Source organism: Choloepus didactylus, chromosome 6 (genome assembly GCF_015220235.1).
Source record: "Choloepus didactylus isolate mChoDid1 chromosome 6, mChoDid1.pri, whole genome shotgun sequence".
Taxonomy (NCBI): domain Eukaryota; kingdom Metazoa; phylum Chordata; class Mammalia; order Pilosa; family Megalonychidae; genus Choloepus; species Choloepus didactylus.
Genome location: NC_051312.1, coordinates 112208683 through 112232196, shown reverse-complemented (window position 1 = coordinate 112232196; position 23514 = coordinate 112208683). Strand labels below are relative to the sequence as shown.

Sequence of the window (23514 nt, the reverse complement as noted above, 5' to 3'; positions counted from 1 at the left end):
ACTAGCTCGCTTTTGCTTCAGCTGCTAATGGTTTATCTGAGGGGCTGGGAAGCCGAGCTTCCTGGCAAGCCAGAATAAAAATTTCGGCGGGCTCTCTCAGGCTGGGCGAGGCGGGTTTTCTCAGCATTTTTCTTCCACTTCTTCTTCGCCAGGGCTGAGCTGCAGTGGGCGTGGTGCCAGTTATTCCCGCGATGTGGAGGTGCTCGACGCTGAAGTGAGCTGGCGTGGTGGTTTCTCGGGTTTCTGGCCTCTCCAGACCATTGTTTTCTGGGTGGGGAAAGCCCCTTTGGGCTCTGGAAACCTTTCGTCGCATTCACGTCACTGCGAAGCTGTGTGTGAATGTTCAGTTTCCAAGCTACGGTGCCCCTCCTTCCAGAAGGCAGAGCGGCAGGCGGACGGGTTGCGCTCAATCCCTGCGAGCCGTCTAAGAGCCAGGTTTGTAATCATGAAAGTGACTCTGCTGGTAACTCAAGGATCTGTTCTCCTGCCACTTATCCCTGCTGCATTTAGTGAACCACCTTCGGTGTTACACATTTTAATGAATACTGTATTTATCCCGGATGCTAAGCTGGCAGGACCCAATCCATGGAGTGTTGGACCGTAATTCTAAGTGAGGAAAATCGTGTTTCTTCTTTTTCTGTGTTTCTCCTTATTTCCATTTCCCAATTCTGTCATGTTATGCTGTCGTGTTTCCAATCAATGGAAGAACTAGAATAAATTTGATAAATTTGTTCAAAGCAGTGTATTAAGAACGTAATCAGAATCATACACTCTAGCACTTAATCATGTATTATGCTGGCTTGTTTTGGTTCCCTAGTAATTTGATCAAATAGATTGTGAGCTCCTTGAGAGTAGAGACAGTGTTGTTGATTTCTTCTAGTAACGCCACAGCTCCGAGCATGTGCTGGCACATAGTAGGCATTCAGTAACTATTTCTTTGGTTTATCGTTTCGTTTCCAAGTTGTATTTGCCATGTGAAAGGAAACCTCAGGAGGGGTGATATTTTACAAATAGGACTGCATCGCTTTGGTGGAATTTCACGCAATGGCTGAGGTTCCATTGGCCCTCAGATCTTAAAAGTGTACCACCTACATTGTTTATAGGGAACTATACTACCACCTACATTGTTTATAGGGAAAATAGATGACTCCTAGAATGAATCTCTTCTTGAAGATGTATTAACTACAGAATCTAGAAGAAAGATATTTCGACTGATGAGAAACTCAAGTGGCAACAAAGGACCTTCTTTTAGGTGTATTTTAATGTTAGAGAAGGAATACTAACAGTGGTAGATTAATACTTTTAACCTATATTCTTTGGCAGAGGGCATAGGTATGTATTTGCGTCTTATTTGATATTTACCATGAAGATGTGATAGTATTGATCTTCTTCATTCACTTACGTAATGCTTTCTGTTCGGAGTCTTTTTTTCTTTTTGCCTAAAGGTGAGGTATCATCAAAGAAGCTTGATAAAATGCTCATTTCAAGAAATTGTATTTATATTCAGCATATACAGATATTACATCCATATGCGTGGATTCTTTACTGAGTGAATTCTAAAAACAGGAGACATCTTACCCACCAGCCTGGCTTTACCTTGTCATTTCTCTCCCCAGGTTCACTCACCTTTAGCCTTTGTCATCATTCTTCCTTCCCCAGCTAATATAGTAAAGGTATCCACAATTTTAAAAAGGAGCCAACCATATTCAAATTTTTAACTTCTCTTTCAATAATTTTTTTACATGATTGATATGAATGACAATTTTGAAATTTAAGAGAAACCCTGGCAATTTGGTAGTTGGCCAAATGAAACTTGGTTTCTTTTATTTAAGTAAAATTTGCCTCCTTTCTTTGAAATGTGTACTTTCGGGTTCAATGGAAAAATCTCTTAAATTTTATGATCAGTGGAGGGAAGTCTCCAGTTTTTTATCTCTTTTCACATTCTTTTCTTGCTTAGTGGGTAAATGGTTTCTAGAAGTTTCTGGCCTAACTCTTGTGCACTAAAATTCAGTTCCTTAATTTTTTTTTTTTTAAAAAGCATGTTTGTAAACTCTAAACCAAAATGGTCATTTTCTGAAACTAAAATTTAGCATGAATGAGAGATGAAATAATGACTACTTTTAAAGGTTTAATTTTTACTACCTTGTACAACTATGATATTGGCAGCAGTCATCGTGTGGCACTGGACCGGGAAACAGGAGACCTGGTTTCTAATCCCTGCTCTGTCACTAACAAGCTGTGTGATCTTCGGTAAGTCATTTAAACTCTATGTCCTTGCCTTTGTTATTTATGAAAGAAGATAATATCTTCCTCCTAGGATCATTGTGAGGATTTTAAAAATAAATATGAAAATTCACTGAATTATTATAAATAAGGGTTTTTAATAGATTGACTGTAGGCTTAGGTCATTTTAATAGTTTGACATTCTTACTCTTTTTTATTCCTTTGAATAAGTGTCATTTATTTTATGATAAATAACTGTCTTTTGGGCATGTTATAGTTTTCTAGGATAATCATCTAATGTATGTGACTGTGCTGTTGGGTACTAATAAAATCATGTCTCACTGTAATGTTCCTTCCTGTCCATATTTGCTTTTCAGTGTATGGCTTCTCCCTGAAACAATATTTGTCATTTGCTTTCATGAATGTTTTCTCATTATTTCTCCCAATTCAGACAGCTTCATCAGAAAACCTTACTGTCTTATTGCAGTGTAGTCATTTGCACAATTAGCTTAGGCATATTCAACTGTACGTGCTTAAAAGAAATAATTAAATAATATATACAATTCAAAATATAAGCTTCAAAATATAAGATGTCTAGTTAATCTAGTGTTTAACCAAAGGAATCGTAATCTGTTTAAAACCTTGAGAAACTGTGGGTACATATTTTGAGGCAATATGATATATATAAAACCATACTTGGAGGAGCAATATAAGGATTTTAAAAGAGGGCAATTTTGGCCACAGTTTTCATCTCTGCTAATTTTAACATAAAACTGTAAAATCCAACCCACATGTAGTTTCAAATCACAGAATATTGGTCTCTTGTCTAAGATTTGTTAGATTCCTATTACAGTGCTGAATATATTTTATAGCAGTTTCTGTCATAAAATCTTACTTCAGCCTACACTATAATTTCTGATGTACAATATTAGCAACCCCTGTTCTGATTTTTATATGTGGTGTTATATAGCAGAATCAGTCATACTGCTTTAAAAACGTACTAGAATTTGTACAGTCAAATGAATGGTATCTCCCCCATCCCCCAAATAAAACAGTTACCTTGGGAAGCTATAATTTGGTCCCATGATGGTGCCATTGCTCAACAATTTTTTGATATTCATTTTTGGAATTACCTTCAGTGTTTGCAGCTCATTTTTTAATACCTTTAGTGGTAGTTAATCTGCATCTTTTGAAGAAGTATTTTATTTCTGGAAATGGCTAGAAGTTCCTTATAGCTGAGACAAGTGCAGAAAGTGGGTGTTAAAGCCACTCTTATAAGAAAAATGAAGTGTGATTATTTTCTTATTTTTGGATTTTGTATTTTTGTTTTTCTCTGATACTATGATTTATAGAGAAACTGTAGAAATATTCTGTGCTGTGGTGGAAAGATTGGAATAATCAGACTTAAGGTGATTTCTTTGAAGGAGATAGCACTCAGTTGAATATATAAGCTCTTATACATGTATTGTGAGATCAGATCATCACATTGTGATCGGATATTCTATTTTCCTTAGCAACCATAGTAGTACTTATGTGTTACCATTTTTCTGGATATCTTACCTGTCACTAATTAAGTGTTCCTTTGATAGGCTTGTGATAATTTTAATGGAATTCACTCTTCTCTGAATCAGAAGCTTACACCTTTTGTTGTTCTTCCAAATACCTGGCTACATTATTGGATTGTTAGTAACTTTTCTATTGGATTATATTGTATCTTTAAGTGGTTTAAAGCCATTGTCATTTTGCTAGAGTATATAGAAGCTGCAATGTTAGTGGATAGGTTATCAATCAGTTTTTGCACCACAGTCTTTTTTATGTCATTTTTGTCAAGAACTTTCTTCACGTCAATTGAGTACTCCTTTATGTTATAATTCACATCTTTTTTTTCTCTTCAGAATCCTTCTTTGCTTACAGGAGGAATCATCCTGGTGTTCCCACCCTACTCCTTTTATCCACCCTAAAGCTTTTTTTTAACATATTTTTAGTCACATTTATTTACTGAACATACCATGCTCTTTGTCAATGCCAAAGCTTTGTCCTTACCATTTTTACCTATCATGAATCCATTTTTCCTTTATTCTGTGTAGGTATGGCCAATCCTTAAGAATTATATCAGGTCACATCTCTCCAATAAAATCTTCAATAAAGTACTTGCCCTATTGATCTTGCTGCATCTTTACACTTCTATAGCATTTACTTTTTTCACTTGTTTCTAAATGAATACTGCCTTACATTTTCCCTAATTATATGTTTGTATATTTTAGTTTTGCACATAGATAATAATCTTCTGAAGGGCGAGGACTGTGGTTTTTCTTTCTATGTATCCCTTTCAACACAACATCTGGCATAATTCAGAATAATCCATTCATGTTCAATAGATTATTTGTTGAGTGAATGTTTTACCATCTTCACTCTGCTATTTCATGTGAATTTGTCTTTATGGACCATTTGATAACAAAACATAAATATAATTTGTACCTTAAATGCATTCATTGCTGTAATCTGGTTATTATTGTTATGTTCCTAATAACTTTATTTTGTAGAAGCTTAAGTGAAAATGGTACATGTTAGAAGACATGAAACAAGAAAAAGTTCTAAAACTCAAATCCCTGAGCAGAAATCTCGAGTTGATTGGAGGCGGACTAAAAGAAGTAGTATCTCACAATTATTTGATAGCGATGAAGAGCTTGATAGCAATGAAGAGCTTGATAGTGATGAAAGTATTGATGAGCTTGATAGTTACAAGGGGCTTGATAGTATTAAAGAGCCAGAAAATGAGAGACAGCTTTAATTAATTAAAGTTGAAAGTGAAGAAGACAACAGTATGCGTCTCATTAACATTGGCAACAGTTTAACATATGAAGAAGAAAACAACAAAAGCAAACATGGGAGTGTTGACTTACCAGATCATGAAAAGCATCCAAGTCTGGAGGATGATGATCTCAACCAACACACTGGACAAATAAAAGAGGAGGATATAGAAGAAAACTACATCAAACGAGGGAGGAGAAAAAGGATATCCTCTGTGATGTATGACAGTGATGAGAGTGATGATAGTGATATCCTCATTGAAAAGTAGGTGTTAAATGTCCACGGAGAGTGGTTGAAGATGAATGTTCTTCAGTGGAGATGGAGCAAAAAAATCCTGAAAAAACTTTAGCTGCACGAAAGTGAGAAAAGCTCCAGAAACTGAAAGAACTCTCAAAACAAAGATCTCATCAGAGACGCACTAGTGGTAAAGATTTTGAGGTGTGTTTCACTTTGTCGGTTTTGTGAGTTTTTAAATTTTTGCTTAAAATATTTAATGTTTATAAAAATCAAAGTGCTGTCTGATCTAGTTCTCAATTTTGAATTTATTTTTTGATCAAGTATCTTTGAACATGTTTGATTGTACTGTTGTATCTAATATATTGTTTAATCATGAGCCTCAATCCATCACTCTTTTACAAAATTGAAAAACTGTTGTTTTTATGGTCTTTCCTGTTTTTTGCTTCTAATTATAAACTTATCGTTTATTTAAACCATTTTACATTACTTAACCAAGGTATATTATTGTCTTCCTAATTTCAAAAGTTCAGCATTTAACCTGACAATAATTCCTTTAAAAAAAAAAAACCTTAAAATATGAAGTTAATTTCTATAGATCATTTTTTTATTTCAGATTTAATCTTGTCTCACATTCATACTGACAATTTTAAAGGCACCATTCACTGAAGGATTTGTTTTAATTTAATTAGGACTCTGAAGAGGAATCCTGCCCAAGCAGTGATGAAGGTGAGGAGGAGGAGGAAGATGATTACATGTATGATGAAGATGGAGATGATTATATTATTGATGACTTTGTAGTACAGGATGAGGAGTGTGATGAGAATAAAAGCCAACTGAAATTAGTAAAACAAAATGCTCTTTGTAAGTTAAATATTAAGAAAATATTTGATGACTTTCTAATCATGATTTAATATCAAGTCAGTCTTTAATATCACAGATTTAATATCATAATCATTGATTATGAATTATGGTTTCATTTTCAGGTAACTAATTGGTCAGTTTAATAAAAGTTTCTTCCAGGAACCCTTCACACCCTTAAGAATTATTAAGGATCCCCAAAGAGCTTTTGTTTGTGTGAGGTATATCAATCAATATTTACCATTGTAGAAATACAAACTGAGAAATTTTTAAAATATTTATTAGTTCATTTAAAATAACATTAGTAAACTCATTACATGTTAACATAAATAACATTTTTATGAAAAAAACTTTTCCAAAAAATTAGAGGAAAGGCTTTGTTTTAAATTTTTGTAAATATCTTCAATGTCTGGCTTAATAGAAAGCAACTGGATTCTCATAACTGCTTTTGCATTCAATCTGTTACGATAGGTTGAAGTAGATGAAAACTATTTGACCTCACACAGATATGTAGTTGGCAAAGAGGGGAGTATTTTAATAGTATCAGGGAGCTGTAAAGTTCACAGTAACAGATATGTTTCTCAAAATTCTAGTTTCTACTTAAAAACTTGGTTTTTATAATTGGTAACAAATACTGCCAATTGTTCTCCTTGGAGTAACAGGCTCACTTTGTTCATTTTGTGAGAAAATGTTTGCCAAATACCCAAGCGTAAATAACCCTAGTTTGCCAGTCATTCTATCAGAAAAAAATGGTGTTTCAGGACAAATGAGACTTTTCCAGCTCCCAACTCAAACAGTTGCATAAGTACTTTCCCCTTCCTTGGTATGTGGCATAAATACTGTATGCATACTTAGCATTTTATCCGTTAGAATACTAAAAAGATGAGTCCTCAGGGTTCAAGATTTAATAAAATTTAAAAACATTTACTACTTCATCAAGGACATTCTCAGTTGAAATTGGCTTTTTTTTTTTTAATTGTGTGTTGCAGTAATGAATATGATTTCTAGTAGTTCAGTGCTACTGCTGTGATCATTGCTTTTGAACCATCAGTGAAAACAGCAAATAAACAATATCTTAGTATTATTGTTTTAGCCCCACAGATCCCCTTAAATGGACATGGGACAGGGATGGGGAGGGGGGAGGGATCCACAGACTATACTTTGAGAACTACAAGTTTTTTCAGGACTTTTGAAACTACTCAGTGATACCTATCAAAGATAGGAAATTGGAATCTTCTATATTTTCATATAATTTATGAAAATATAAATAATAGGACCCTGAAATTTTTAGGATATCTATAAATATGTATTATTATTATGATCTCTAACTGTTCATAAGGTTGAAGATTATTTTGTATTATGTTTTGCAACTCTGGTAGAAACAGACTGCTGAACTGATACATTTTGTATTTTTCTCTTCAAGAATGCATTCTTTCCAAATAATTTAGAAAAGGCTACACTTACCAAAATTAAGTGTAAAATGGTTTGATTTAGATCCTATGATTTATAATAAAATAGAAGATGGAAGTATGAGTCAAATTTCAAGAAAATTTAGCAGTATGAGATACCAGTAAAAGGCATCTATACATTGAAAGTTAATGACTATTTTCCTTATATCAATAGGCACTGTTTACCTGCCACCTGGACATATGAATCACAAGGAAACTCAATTAAGAGGAATCCTCTCTTTGGGAATTATATACCTAGAATGTGATAAAACATTTGCTGAGAGATACCAACTAATCCTGCTAAATACTGAATATAAAATTCCAGTATGTGAGAACTACTTCAGCTTCCTTCTCTACCTTGCCCCTCTTTGCTTACTTTTAACACTGATCACATCTCTACCTCAGGGAAGATGTCACATTTTTCATGCAATCCTTTTTATTTTGTGTGTTCTTAATTGCAACTTTTGGAACTCCTTCAGATTCTGTCCACTCAGTATTCTTTGTTTTCAGTAACTTTAAGCTTACAATTTTCTTTCCTCAACTTGCAACCATGTTCATGTTGTATTCTAAATCTTATCTTGGTTTCTTTTTCCCAGTAACTCAACAAAGTGCCCAGCATTGTACAAAGCATTGCACCCATCAATCCAGTGAAATTGTTCTTTTTAAAATTATTGATAACTTACTAGTAGGCAAAATACTCTTCAGTTCTTATGTTAACCCAGTATTGTTATGTCCTGTGCTACCATTGACCATTTGCACTTTCAGAAAGCTCTTTTTTTAGCTTCTGTGGTAACATCGTCTGCTGCTGCCTTCTTTGTAATATTTCTTTACTCTTTTTCTATTTGCCATTCAAATATTGACATTCCCAGGGATTCCATCCTCAAACTGTATTCATTTTGCTAGTACTTTGGGTAGTCTCTTACCCATAATTTCAGTCCAATCTGTAGGCAAAAATTCTTAAACTTTTATCTCCAGCCCATATTTCTCCTGAGCATAAGACCTAAATTTTCAGCATCTTACTGTATATCTTTCATCATGATGCCTTTCAGACACCTCAACCTCAATATGTACAACACTGATTAAGAGGTAGCACAAGGTGGGTTTTGGTGGTAATAGAACTGTTTGTATATTGATTGTAGTGGTGATTACATGACTTTATACATTTGTCAAAACTCATAAACTGCACACTAAAAAGAGTGAATTTTAAATTTTACTATATGCAAAAAAGTAAAGCTCAATAAAGTAAGCCAAGTGGGTGATCCCTCCAAAACAAAACTAAATGGTTAAATAAATTTCCCATGTCTTCATATTCGTAGTATCCATTAGAGTGTCAGATACATTATAGGTTCTCAGTGTTAGTAGGATGGATGGATGGAGGGATGGATGATAGAATTCAGATAGTGAATGTTGAATGTCATCATATTTTTTAAAACATCAGAGAATAATATTTGCATATTTAGAGTGACAATTTGACTTGTTAATGTTTTTAATACTTAATATTTATACAATATGTGAATATAATAAATAAGATGTAATATAGGCAATTTCCAGTTTACCAAAGGATTATGTTCTAGAAGTTGCTGTGGTTAATTCTTACATTTGGAAATCAAAATATATTTTCTCATTGAAACAGTAACCCATATGATGAATGATGAACACCATTCTGTGGCCTGGGTTAAATTGGAATTACAGGCTAGTATTCCCAGATTCATTCTTCCCCCATCTTCTATAACAACACTCACAAATACTCATATTCAACATATGATCAAAATTTGGGATAAAAATCTCCAGACTCCCAAGTTCAGTACTCAACAGAGAATCACAATCAGTGGCCTGTGCAGTTTTGCCATTTGGAAGAGAGCAGTTCTTCCTATAGGAAGCCATTTTGTCACTTGCTCACTTTCTGCCATATAGCTAAGAGAAGCATCTATACTGCCTCCAAACAGAGTAGTTTCCCCCTGCTATATGTTTGAAGCAGTTGATGACAGTTGTAGTTTTGTTTTTCCCTTCTCATCAGTCCCTATTAGTAATCTCTCTATATGTATTCTGAAACTTGCAACTCTTAGAAAAGATATGTTAAAAAGTATAGGGACAGACTAGCAGTGGTCCATTGTATTCCAGATCTATACAGTTCACATACTAAAGATATTAAACTCAGAAACAGGAATAACCTTCAGATTTGTGGATACTGGAAATTTTACTTTTCTAATACTCTATCCTATGTTCAGAGTTACAGAGAGCCAAGAAATAGAAGATGTAGTCTATTCCTTGCTAGATAAATACTCGCTAGAACACTAGAAATTAGACTGAGTGCACATCAACTTAGCCTCCACCTAGTAATTAAAGGGAATTATTCTACCAATACACCAAACAGTGGGCCTAAGAGCAATCTCACAATCATTTATGTTAAATATTAAATTCTAAAACTTTCCCCTTGTTCTAGGATAAGTAAAAAGTACCAGTGAAATCATATTATAACATAAGGGGAAGGTAACATTGCCCTGAAGACTCAGAGGAAGGACATGCCTGTGAAACATGTTTTATTAAAGGAAACAGAAGAAAATTGTATAAAGCATTTGCTTTACAATCTATGACAAAGAAGTAGGAAGCCATAAGGAGAGAACAATTTGAGGTGATAAAATATAAAAATTTCCAGACCACTGAAGATATAAAATCAGAAATAAATCTACAATGAAAGCTGCAGAGACAGAACTAGAAATGCTGCAGAGACAGAACTAGAAATGAAGACCCTTTTTCATAAATTCCTCAAGCTGGGGGGAATACAGAACAAATGGAAATCTAGAGGAAGAATTTGCATAACTTTAGTAAGATATGTAAAAACATTTGGGGGTACTGAGGCATGCCATGTTTCTGGATGGGAAAACATGAAGATGTCAGTTAAAAGGTATACTAGAAGAAAATACTGTGTCAGCTAACACACCTGCTTATGCAGATTGAAGAAGCTCAGCACATTTCAGATAAGTTCATGAAAATAGAATCACAAATACACATATGAAGAAAATATTTTTCTAGTGATAAAAATAAGGAAAAAGGCCTCTAACCATTCTTTTTAGAACTATGAAGATAGTTTAATATTAAGAGCCATATTAATATGTTAATATATTTGACAAAAAAAATCATAATTTCAATTGATTCTAAAAAGGCATTTTATAAAATTCAATACCAATACCTTTTTTAAAGTCTTTAAAAATTAGGAAGATGAGTGTATATCCTTTACATGATAAAGAATATTTATTTTAAACCAAGGACCAAGATCATACTTATAATGAAGCACTAGAGGTATTCTTTTTAAAATAGGGAACAAGTCCAAAGTATTTCTTACAAATTTTGTTCTAGATGTTCTGAATAATATAATAAGACATAAAAGCAAAAACAAAATAACTATTGAAAAAGAAAATGACATTATTATTTGAACATAATATGATTATATATACACAAAAGCTATTAGTTTCTGATTTATCTGTCCAAGGTTACAGAACTTAAGAGATATGAATACATTGAAAGCACAAGTAAATGCAACATATATTTGTATAGCTTTTCTCATGTTCATTTTTTCCCTATGGGGCAGTGGGTGGGAAGGCAAATATTACAGTAGAAAAAGCCAATTTCTTGCTCTGCCCCTGCCGCCTTATACTGGGCTTACACCTCTTTTCCAGAAGAATGTATCTCAACATTCTATGTACTTCTACCTAAGGAGATATTTATAAATATTCTCTTGGTTCTTGAAATAAATTTAACACTAGCAAGATCACATCTGCCTTAGGGTTGGGGGACAAAGTGGAGTCGGTACCCAGGAATCCCTGAAAAACAAATATCTCTGTCTCCAGCTCTACTGTGTCCCAGCAAGCTCATCTCCAAGAGAATCTTACAGATTTGGAATTAACTAAGAGACTGCAGAAATGTCTCACAATAAATACTCAAAACTCAATACTTTTCTTAAAAACTAGAAATAATTATGTAGAAGATATAATGAATCTATTTATATTAGCAACCAAAATAAAGTTCCTGGACCTAATCCTAAAAAGAAAAGTGTGGCTTTATGTTTGAAATAGAAGGCATGAATAAATGGAAAAACAGCATGTTTCTGGAACGTAATACACAATACAAGTTGTTATTTTTCTGAAACTAATTTTTTAGATTCAACTTTGTATAACAATTCTGAAGTTTATATGGAGGAACAAATAGACAAGAATAAATAAATTTTGAAAACGGAGGAAATTGGAAGGGTTTTGCTCTGCCTGATATAAAAAGTTATAAAATTGCAATAAGTAAAACAGTGCAGTACTGGCATGATGAGAATGCATACTAAAAATTTCCCCTAAAGTCTTAAAAGAGTTACACATCCCTTTCTAGGTAACCAAAATAGAAGTAAAAAGTTTTTTCTATGTCCATTCCCATTTTTCTTTTCACTTTGAATGAAAGGAAAGTCAAAATCCACTCATGGGTTCTAATAAGTCTTATTTTTCTTCAATTCCTTGCCAAGTATCTTCTACCTTTCTCAAAATACTCAGGCTGCCCTTGATCTGTCTTCACAGATGATCAAAGCAGAGCAAATGCTCTAGGTGACCACTTGTTATCAAGGAAGGAATAGTGCTTGATAAAGAACATTTCCATAACCATAGCAAACCCTGACCCAAGGGTAGTCGGAAATAGTAGACAACTTCTTTCTTATCACCACTCAGCCATTTACAACAGATGATTCTATGGATTAGAGTGGGATATTAGAAAAGCTAGCTCATGTGTGTAATATAGAAAGGAAAAGACAACTTTTCTAATTTGATGTTGAGTACAGGAAATCCTAAATCTTGGGCAGCAGAAAGGGAAGTGTTTTTTATAGCCATTGAGGTTCTGATAGGATAGCAATTCCCTGGACAATTTCATATGTAAGATCTTTTATAGATGAGGAATAAGACCAGGGTTTCATATGCATAGTAAACATTTCACCTTTCAAGGTTTGCTCTCTCACTCTCTTGCTTTAATAGTTAGGTTTAGAGTTAAGCCTGGGTGCACAGAAAATGACTGATTTTTTTCCTACAATATCTCTTAATATTCCCTGAACAGTTTTTTCTTAGTAAGTTTGGGTAGTGAAGATTATTTGAACTTGTAACTAGAAATTTGGATTAGAGGACAAGAAATTGGGAAGTGGATATTTGTTCAGTTACTACACAAGTTACCAGGGCAGCTCACCATAAAATTAGGACAATTAAGCTATTTCAGCTATTTATAGTATTAATTTATTAGCACTGGAGAAAAGAACCTATTATTTGTTTTGTCTTTTATATTCTAATTTTTATTTAAAATTAATTTCAGATTCTTTCAGTGACCACTATACTCACTTTGAAAGAGTTGTGAAGGCTTTTCTGATCAATGCTTTAGATGACTCTTTTCTGGGAACATTGTATGGTAAGTTAAGAGTATGAATGGAACAATTTGTTTCTTTTTCTAATTTTTAAATAACCCAGCTTTAAAAAATATTGAACAAAACTAAGGAGAATCTCTTAAGGCCCTCCAAAAATCCATTCACATCCAAAGCTTGTTAGTGATTATTAGTGGCAATTTTGTGGAAAGTATAAAAGAAGCATATGATAGGCCCATGGACTTTTAGAATTCACAGTGAATTTGAAGATATATATGTACTCATAAAACAGCAGCCTCTCTAAGTGCCTTGAATTTCACCAAAAGTTACATGCTGCTTTATGCTTCTGTGCCTTTGCATATGCTGTAGCTTTTTAGGATATCATCCCTTTCTACCCCAGATTTTCCAGGTGAGCATCAAAACATTTCCACTGTGAAGGCTAACTATGACCCACTCAAATAATATTTGTCATTCCCTCATTTGTGCCACCATCATCCTAAATATGCTAGTGCTCATGTCTATGCACTTTTCACACAGTATATAAAATATATTTTTGCCTGTCTCTCTACCAGAGTGTGGAAAGAACCATATCTTACACATTTATGTATCCCTTAAATCTAGTACAGAGTCTGTCACTTAATAAAGACTATAAATATGTTGTGTTGAATAACTATCTAAGTGCCAAAGTAAGATTTCATTTACAATTTATTAAACAAATATTTATTGAGTACCTACTGTGGGACCAGGCAGTATTTGAAAGCTGGGGATGTGGCAGTTACTAAGATATAAGATTCCTGCCCTAATGTTGTTTAAAGTCCAATGGGAAAGACAGACAACAATAAGTAAACAAATATATAACATAATTTAATAAAATTTCAACTAGTGATTAGTTCTTGAAAAAAAAAAAAGTAGGGTAAGAAGAATAGTGGTAAGGGAGAACAATGTTTATTTTCTTTAGGTTGGTCAAAGGAGGTCTCTAAAGAGATGGCTTTTGAACAGACACCTGAATGAAATGATAGGAAGGAGTAATGCACAGATCTAACAGACAGCATAGTACAAAGACCCTTTGAAAACAGGAAGTTTGTTGTCTTCAGAGATCAACCAGAAAGACTGTGTGGTGGAGCAGAACGAGAAGGGGGAATGGGGGAAAAGATAAGTTCAGAGGGATAGGTAGGGGATATATAACAAAGGGCTTTGTAAGCCATGGTAAGGCATTTGAATTTGTAGTAATTTAAAGAAACATGTATTAGCTAGATTACATTAAGAAAACTTAAAAGGCAGGAAAACAGAGCTTAACTTCACAGAATCTAATATGAGCCGGTCAGGAAGGCTGAAAAGAATGTAGTTGCAGCATTCTAAAGGGTAATGAGGAAACAAGTCTGCCCAGAAGGGAGGATTCTGATTTGTTGGCACTAGAGTTACCACTGGATAGTAGAATGGAGTCAATTGCAAAGGTCCTTAAAAACCATGCTCAGAACTTGGATCACTGGAATTTAGTAGTTAATCCATGTCAGTTTTGTAAAAGAGAATGAAAGAAATAATATGACAACTTTTTCATCTGTTTATTTTTGTCAACAGAAAATAATTGTTAAAGCATGATACTTGCAAGGAGAACAATGTAGTCTTTCCCCCATTTTCTTTTTTCCCTAATGCCAATTGGCATAATTTTTTGTTTTACTTATTTTTTTTTTTTACCTAAAATAATTTATAACCAACCAACCAAGTGTCTTCCAACTATGGGAAGAGATCTGTAAGTATGAAACCATTTAAGTATTTCATATGGACAAAGTGATTGTTTTTGTTATTACCTGGAAAAGATGGCACCAGACAAAAATCATATTCACAAGATATGTTGACATCTCTTCATTATTTGGATAACCGCTTTGTTCAGCCTCATCTGGAGAGAGTAATATAAGGTCTCCAATTTTGTTTGTTTCTAAATCTCCAGATGGGAAAGAGAGAATGGGTGGGGTGGAGGTGGATTGGAGGGCAGAAAGGATCACTCAGTTTTCAAAATCCAGTCAGACTCAGTCCTCTTCTAAAGTATTGGCATTTCTCTTTTGTTAAATAATTGGATTATTGTTTCATCTCCTAAAAGCTATTATTGTTTTAGTCATTCACATTAACTCTATTTAACCAATAATTAAGTTCTGAATTATGAATAACTTTGGAACTTCTCCAGGATTTAGCTTTTCTATTAAAATGCGATTGTCCCACAGGATATTAATTGCTGTTTTAGGAAAGAGAGTTCCATAGCCAAAGAAGTTAGAGAAGAACTGGGTTTAACTTAAACTGATTTATTTACTGGGAGACTTTTCAGAATTGTTAGTATATGAATTTATGCTGTGAATCTTCAAGAGTGGGATATAGAATGCAATATTTTCCAAATTTGTATTTTACTCTGAGACTCCTTTTCGTGAAATACCTGTTATCACCTCCCAGGATGATTGATTTCTGTAGAAAATAACTTGGGAAGCACTGGTCTGGATAACTTTTGATTGTCCTCTCTGTTGTAAGATTTTGTAAATGTACTGATTTGAGGATGCACCTTTTAAGTTTACAAATCTGGTATATTCCATATTATCCTCTAGGATTCTATTTTATGATCTCTAGTAGTGTACTATGTGATTTTGAAGTTTCTTTTTTTCCACTTCTAATATTCTATGTTCTAAGGATTAGCAAGAAGAAAAATGGCAAGATGTTCTTTAAGGTCCTGCTAGCTCTTAAGTCACTAGCTTCTCTATCTCATTTATGCCAGATTTGATTTCATCCAAAGCCTGTTCAGCCTTTAATTACATGATGATAATTTAGCAACCGATGGTTAGTTAAGAGACTTTTAAGGGACTACAGAAAGAGTCAGAGGGCTTTGAATTGGAGCTGGCTTAAATTTAGGGCCACCATGTATAACTTTGATTTTGGGAAAGTTTTAACCTCTGTGAATCCATTTCCTCCTCATATATAGAAAATATTTACCTACCTTGAAGGGAAATATTCACTTACTTTGAAGGTAAAGTGCATGGCATAGCTCTTAGAATATGGTATAAATGTTGTTTTCTTTAATAGAAAGAAAAATAGCATATATGTATTGATCATTTCATTTTTGCCAAGTACTTTACATTCAAAGTAAAGTTCCTTATTTAGTCTTCAAAGTAACCCTATGAAGAAGCACTATTATTTCCTCCATTTTAGAGATGAGGAAACTAACTCGTAAAAATTGAGTAACATAAGGTTACACAGCTAGTAATTGGCCAAGCCAATATTTAAATCTAGGGTCTTTCTGACTCTAAAACCCATAACACTACTATACTATGCTTTACCATACTGTTCTAGTTTGCTAATGCTGCCAGGATGCAAAACACCAGAAATGGATTGGCCTTTATGAAAGGGGGTTTATTTGGTTGCACAGTTATAGTCTTAAGGCCATAAAGTGTCCAAGATAATGCATCAACAATCGGGTACCTTCACTGGAGGATGGCCAGTGGCGTCCAGAAAACCTCTGCTAGCTGGGAAGGCACGTGGCTGGCATCTGGTTTCAAAGGCTGTCTCCAAAATGTCTCTGTAAACTGCAGTTCCTCTCAGCTCCTGTGCATTCTTCAAAGTGTCCCTCTTGGATGTAGGAAGCTCGCTCCTTCTGTCTGAGCTTATATAGTGCTCCAGTAAACTCATCAAGGCATATGCTGAATGGGCGGGGCCACACCTCCAAGGAAACGATTCAATCAGAGTCATCACCCACAGTTGGGTGGGGTGCATCTCCATGGAAACACTCAAAGAATTATAATCTAATCAACACTGATACATCTGCCCACATAAGATTACATCAAAGATAATGGCATTTGGGGGACATAATACATTCAAACCAGCACATTCCACCCCCTGGACCCCAAAATGACATGATCTTTCCATATGCAAAATACATTCACCCCATTGCAATATCACAAAAACTTAAATCATTTCAGTAACAGTAGATAAGTACAAGATCCCATCAGAGTCAATTACAGGTGTGATTGGTCCTAAGGCATAATTCCCCTCCAGCTGTGGATCTGTGAAACTTTGAACAAGTTATCTGCTTCCAATATACAAAGGAGGGACATTCATAGGGTAAACATTCCCATTGCCATAAGGAGAAACTGAAAGGAAAACAGGGTTTAAGGGACCAAAACAATTCCTAAAAGCTGCAGGGCAAACTCCATTAGGTTTCAAAGTCTGAGAGTTATTTATCCTTGGGGCTTGAGAGAGCAGGACTCTAACCCTTCCTAAGGGCCTTTGTGGCAGCCCTTTTCTCTCCAAACACTGAGATGAGTGCTTCAACATATCCACACACTGGGGAGACCACCTTCTTGGCCCCACCCTCCTCAAACATAGGGGCAGCACCCAGATTCTCTTCCATCTCCAGGGCACATGCTCAACCCCTTCAGAACAGTGGGGTGGCAGCCAGGCTCTCCCTAGTTCCCTGGGAATGTGCTCCACCCTCTTTGGGGCCTGCGGTGGCAAAATTCTTCCTCAGCATCGAGGCAGAAGGCCCACCCTCAACCTCCAGAGCAAACTCACCCTTTCCATGTGCGTGGGCCACTCCGCTCTCCCAGCCCGAGACCTCTTGACTCCAGACCTTAACCTCCATGGCTCTGTCTTTGAAGACATTTTTCCTTCAATTTGTTCCTTGTCTGTCTCTTCTGGTCCAGATCAGCAGCATCTCCATCTGTAAAGATCTCACAAAAATTCTGTTGGCTTCGCATGAAGCACACAGGGGTCAAAGCCATCAGACAATAGGACTTTCCACAAATCCTTTCTGTTTAACTCCTTCTCCAATCTTGGCTTGTACTGAAATGGTGGCTGGGTTCCATGTTTGGTTACATCCTCATGTTGGGCTGTAGCTTCTGGGGTTTCACCCCCTGGAAGCCCAGAGTATTTCAGGCCATCAATTTCTGGTTTCTTTGAAACCAAGAGTTCATTTCTCAGCTTATCTCCTTCCTCTCACATTTTACTATAAGCTGCAAGTAGAAGCCAGGCCACTACTTCTATATTTTGTTTGGAGATCGCATCAGCTAAATATTCCAGGTCGTTGCTTTCAAATTCTACCTTCCATCCAATACCAGGACTCAATTTTGCCAAATTCTCTGCCACTTTAAAACAAGGATCACCTTTCTTCCAGTTTGCAACAACATATTCATCATTTCTGCTCAAGACCTCATCAGAAGTATCTTTAGAGTCCTTATTTCCACAGTGTTTTCAAAGTAGTTGAGGCCTTTTCAATCAAGCTCCTGACAATTCTTCCAGAATCTTCCCCTTATCCATTTAAAAAGCCATTCCAACATGTTTGGTATTTGCAAACTCAGCAGCACCCCACTCATGGTACCAAAATCTGTTCTAGTTTGCTAATGCTGCCAGAACGCAAAACACCAGAAATGGGTCGGCTTTTATAAAAGGGGGTTTATTTGGCTACAAAGTTACAGTCTTAAGGCCATAAAGTGTCCAAAGTAACACATCAACAATTGGGTACCTTCACTGGAGGATGGCCAGTGGTGTCCAGAAAACCTCTGTTAGCTGGGAAGGCATGTGGCTGGTGTCTGCTCCAGAGTTCTGGTTTCAAAATGGCTTTCTCCCAGGATGTTCCTCTCTAGGCTTCAGCATCTCTCCAAAATGTCACTTTCAGTTGCTCTTGGGGCGTTTGTCCTCTCTTAGCTTCTCTGGAGCAAAAGTCTGCTTTCAAAGGCTGTCTCCAAAATGTCTCTGTAAACTGCAATTCCTCTCTCAGCTCTTGTGCGTTCTTCAAAATGTCCCTCTTGGCTGTAGCAAGCTCGCTCCTTCTGTCTGAGCTTATATAGTGCTCCAGTAATTCAGACCCATCCTGAATGGGTGGGGCAACACCTCCATGGAAATTATCCAACCAAAGGGCCTGTCCACAGTTGATTGAATCACATCTCCACGAAACACCCAAAGGATTCCAAAATCTAATCAACACTAACACACCTGCCCACACAAGATTGCATCGAAGATAATGGCATTTGGGGGGATATAATACATCAAACTGGCACACATACTATGGTAAATTAGGATGAATTTGGATAACCCAATGTTGAAATAATGACTGTAAGATATAAGAAAATATTAGCTTAAAAATATAGAGCAGAGATGATTCAGTACTCTATTATTCAGAATAAGCTAGGTTATGCTGAAACAACATCTCAGTAGCTTAACCCAACAAAGTTTATTTTTCACTTATATGGCCAGTGTGAGTTATGGGGGTGTTCTGCTTATTGCAGTCACTCAGGAAACAAGCAGATAGAGCTTTCTAATTCAGAGATTTCGTCTTAGCATGTGCTTCCATGAGTACCACAGAAGCGGGAAGGGAAGGTGGTCAGTCACTTTTCACTCTGACTTTCAACCTGTAAATGACAAATATTGTTCCCACTCACATTTCGTTGTTCAAAGAAATTCATGGTCATGCCTAACTTCAGAGGAGGCAGGGAAGTGCACACTTACCACGAAACTGGAAGGAGAAAAACTGGAAATATTTGGTAAATGACACCAATAACTACTACTTATATCTACCCTGAAGACAAAGGTCAAGGATCTAAATGCATCATTTGAGTACACCATAGATCTAAAAAGAAGGCGGAGTGGAGTGTACGTCCCTAACACTGATTCTTCGGCTTCAGATTATTGTTATGGCTTAGTCCACCATAGGCCTAAAATAGTGATTTTTCCTTAGGTATTATTTTCACTCTTACTACAGACCAGATAGACTATGGGTCTTAAGTATAAATTCCACTTAGAAATGTAGCTTAAAGATAGAACCCCTTTTCCCCCACAAAAAAGACCTGAAATTGATCTCTAATAGTGTTTCCCCACAGCTTTTCCCACTCTTTTCTAGGATCTTGATATTTTTTAACAATTCTAGGCGCAACCTTTTCTATTAATATAGAGTTTATATTGACATATTACCTATGACCTTTTGGGACTGCTATAGCTAGAATTTCTAATAGAGTTTCTAGACAATTTTAACAACTTTTCCCATTTGATAAAATCATGTGTATATATAAATATATATGGGTGTATATATGTATGTATGTATATGGCAATTATTGGTGAATATTAAAATTATATGCAATATCTTGCACTGGATTATGTGCTTTTAATCATTTTATTTCCAACACCCATCTTTGCTTCTGAACAAATAAAAGGCATGTTAAAATAAACATAAAGTTTACTTTTCATTGATTTACTTTTCATTGATTCAACAGTTATTAGTTTACATTTCATCAGTCCATAGAGTGCTCACAACACATTTCTTTCCTTAGTGAAATTTCATATAGATACTGAAGCAATATTGTTCGAGTTTTAATGAATTTGGAGCAGCCACTTGGTTTAAAAAAAAAAAAGTTTCTACCTTTGAAGAGGTGTTTTCCGTCAGTGAGAACAAACATTCGTATCTAAAGTGCAGCCTTCATAAAGAGATCATACAGGGTATTTTTCACTGTCCTCTTCCCACAGTGAAAGCATCTAGACCTGAATTAGTTCATCAAAAGATTTCTCATGATTATTCAAACACACTCAAAGCACGTTTTGGTGAATTTCAAAAAGAAGCCACTATACAGATATTGGAAGGCTCTCGTGTACCCATCCAGTACTTAAGAAGAACATGTGTTGATTCTTTTTACTTGTAAGTAGTACTGGAATGTTGCCAATAAAAAGTTCTTTTTTTCCTAATGAAATTTTGAACCCAAATTAAAATTTTCAATTCTTATTCAGATGTGGCCAGCATTTTTTGATAAAGCTGCCCAATATATTTTAAAAGAATGTCCTGAAGTTTGAGAAATATGAAAGGTAGACAGAAGACAATGTTGTGAATCATGTATTGTAAAAAAGAAACTAATCAGTATATTGGATATCTAATTACCATTGGGCTGGAAGAGGATGCAAATGTTGATTAGTGTTCCTACTAATGTGCTCATTATGCACAGTTCAAATATTTGGGTAAAACCTAATCACTACTAATTGGAGCAGTAAATACTGAAACACAAGTAACTTTACAGCATGTTAATAAAACTTATTTATGAATGCCTAGTATTTTCTCAGTTTGATTTCTCAATGATAACTCAGGTACTAGACTGTCCATGTCAGTACTGGACTCCTAGCAATCCTAGTTCCAATTTGTGTATTTTCACAGTGTGACTATAGGAGAGCTAAATTATTTCTGGAATATTTTGTGAAAAATACTTCATCCCTACAGTGGAGACTGAATGTGATCCTGTTCTCAATTTTTGACTCACCTAATGAATTCATCTTTTTTCAGGATTATCCAAAATTTTTGCTGCACATTTGTTCCTACTTTTAACTAATCATATCTCATTAACATAACTAAAGATGAGAGGAAGAAGTATATTCAATCTATCAACAGCACTATTATCAGTAACTTGTAAGTGTGAGAGATATAAAATATTTCTTTCCTAGGCTGGTTTCTTCTCATTTAATAGCCTAGATTATAAATTCATTTTTTATTTAAAAATATCTTGTTAAACACTTACTGTATGCTCATTATTAAAGTAGCAAATACCATTGTATTTTGTTATTATATCTCTATTACTGTAATTCCTAAGGTAGATTTTAATTTGGTTAGGTGGTTCTTATGTTTTATTTTATTTATTTTATCTTTTAAAGCTTCACTCAATTTTATTCCGTTTTGTAATTGTTTTCAGGAGTGGGTAGAAAATTACTCTAATGTAAGTATCCATTGAAAGAATCCTGAAAACTGTTCCTGCCAGGCTTGTGGATTGCATCACTATTGTAGATATTCAATCCATTTATCAGGAAAGTTGTATAACACCAGGACCATGGAAACATGATTTCATGTCACATGATAAACAGGTATTTTTTTCCTGCTAACTTTAGTTTTCAGCATTTAGAAATCAGAAATTTTTGGTACATAAACTTGCACAAATAACCTTAGATTATTTTCACAAATGGAGAAATTAACCCTAGAAGGAAAGATTACAAGGAAAGAGGGTTATTTTTGAATATGGAAAATATGTCTTAAAGAGCAGATTCATTTCCTAAATCAGTCAGTATTCCAGTTTGCTAATGCTGCCTTTTGGAAAAACACCAGAAATGGATTGGCTTTTATAAAGGGGATTTTTTTATAAATCCTTACAAAGTTCACAGTCTGAAGGCCATGAAAATGTCCAAACAAAGGCATCAACAGTAGGATGCTTCATTTCCAATGGTGTATGGAAAACCTCTGTTAGTTCGGAAGGCATGTGGCCGGCGTCTGCTTGCTCCTAGGTTGTGTTTCAAAATGGCTTTCTCCCAGGACATTTCTCTCTGGGTGTCTGGGGGTATTCTCTTAGTTTCTCCCAGGCAAACTCTGGAGTGCCAAAAGTTTACTTTCAATGGCTGTCTCCAAAATGTGTGTCTCAGCTGCAATACTGAGCTCCTTCTGTCTAAGCTCTTATAGTGCTCCAGTAAACTAATCAAGACCCAGGATGAGTGGGCAGGGCCACACCTCCATGAAAATACTCTAATCAAAGGTATTACCCACAATTGGGTGGGTCACTTCTCCATGAAAACAACCTACTCAAAAAATTCCAACCTAATCAACACCAATACGTCTGCCCCCGCAAGATTTCATTAAAGAACATGGCTTTTGGGGGAACATAATTCATCCAAACTGGCACAGTCAGATAATAAAATGGGTACATATTCTGTAAGTATTCATCATGTATGGACAGGAGAAAGGATGGCATACAGAATGAGGAGCAGGAAGGAGATCACTGAGGCAGGGAGGCAGAAGTCTCCTTTGACTCCGAAGGGGAATTAGACACAGGTAGAAAATTTTATGGCAAATAATCCACCAAATTCATATCTGCAAGCAAATGATTGGAGATGACTATTCATACTAATATGAGAGAACTGAAAGAATACCATACTTGAACCTAGATTATATCAGAAGTATGTCAGAGTCCAGAGCAATCACCACATACTTATGGCACTGTTGATTTTGAATGAATAGATAAAACTGAAGAATAAGTATTCAATAGACAAGAGCAGAGCAGTGCAATGTGGAAAGACAAGAAGTGCAGTTGATGCAATGATTGACCAGATCCCTCTGGGAAGTCTGGGTTGCAGAGATCAATTAGGAGATTTGTATAGGGATAATGAATTCAAAATGAGTCTTTAATCTTTTATTTCACAAGTTACTATAAAAACTTATTTTTAGTAGTACCTTTTTCAACATAGTCATACAAAAGTATTTCTTTTTCACCATAGTCATGCAGATTTCCCTGTTGTTCAAAAACTGATCTAATAACTTTTTATAAGATAAGACACCTAAGTCCTAATAAAAGTGATTTAATACTTGTTCCGGTTTGCTAATGCTGACATTGAGCAAAAAACCAGAAATGGATTGTCTTTTATAAAGGGGGTTTATTTGGTTACAAAGCTACAGTCTGAAGGCCATAAAGTGTCCAAGGTAAGGCATCAACAATTGGTTACCTTCACTAAAGAATGGCCATTGGTGTCTGGAAAACCTCTTTTAGCTTGGAAGGCATGTGGCTGGTGTCTGCT

General features: G+C 35.3%; 2 protein-coding genes across 2 annotated transcripts in view; both read left to right on the top strand.

Annotated features, from left to right (window-relative positions):
• Positions 1-4: 4 nt before the first annotated feature.
• On the top strand, positions 5-13244 carry CCDC82 (coiled-coil domain containing 82). Its single transcript, XM_037841186.1, is given in 7 exon segments — positions 5-435; positions 2167-2250; positions 4767-5291; positions 5294-5472; positions 5961-6132; positions 7753-7901; positions 12909-13244. Coding segments are annotated over 5 exon segments (1053 nt in total). The 5' UTR covers positions 5-435; positions 2167-2250; positions 4767-4780; the 3' UTR covers positions 12951-13244.
• An 8483-nt stretch (positions 13245-21727) lies between these two features.
• MAML2 (mastermind like transcriptional coactivator 2) overlaps positions 21728-23514 on the top strand; it is a 369681-nt gene continuing 367894 nt past the window's right edge. The window contains exon 1 of the mRNA XM_037841183.1: positions 21728-21819. The gene's annotated coding sequence lies outside the window, so the exon portion shown is untranslated. The remainder of the gene's footprint in view (positions 21820-23514) is intronic.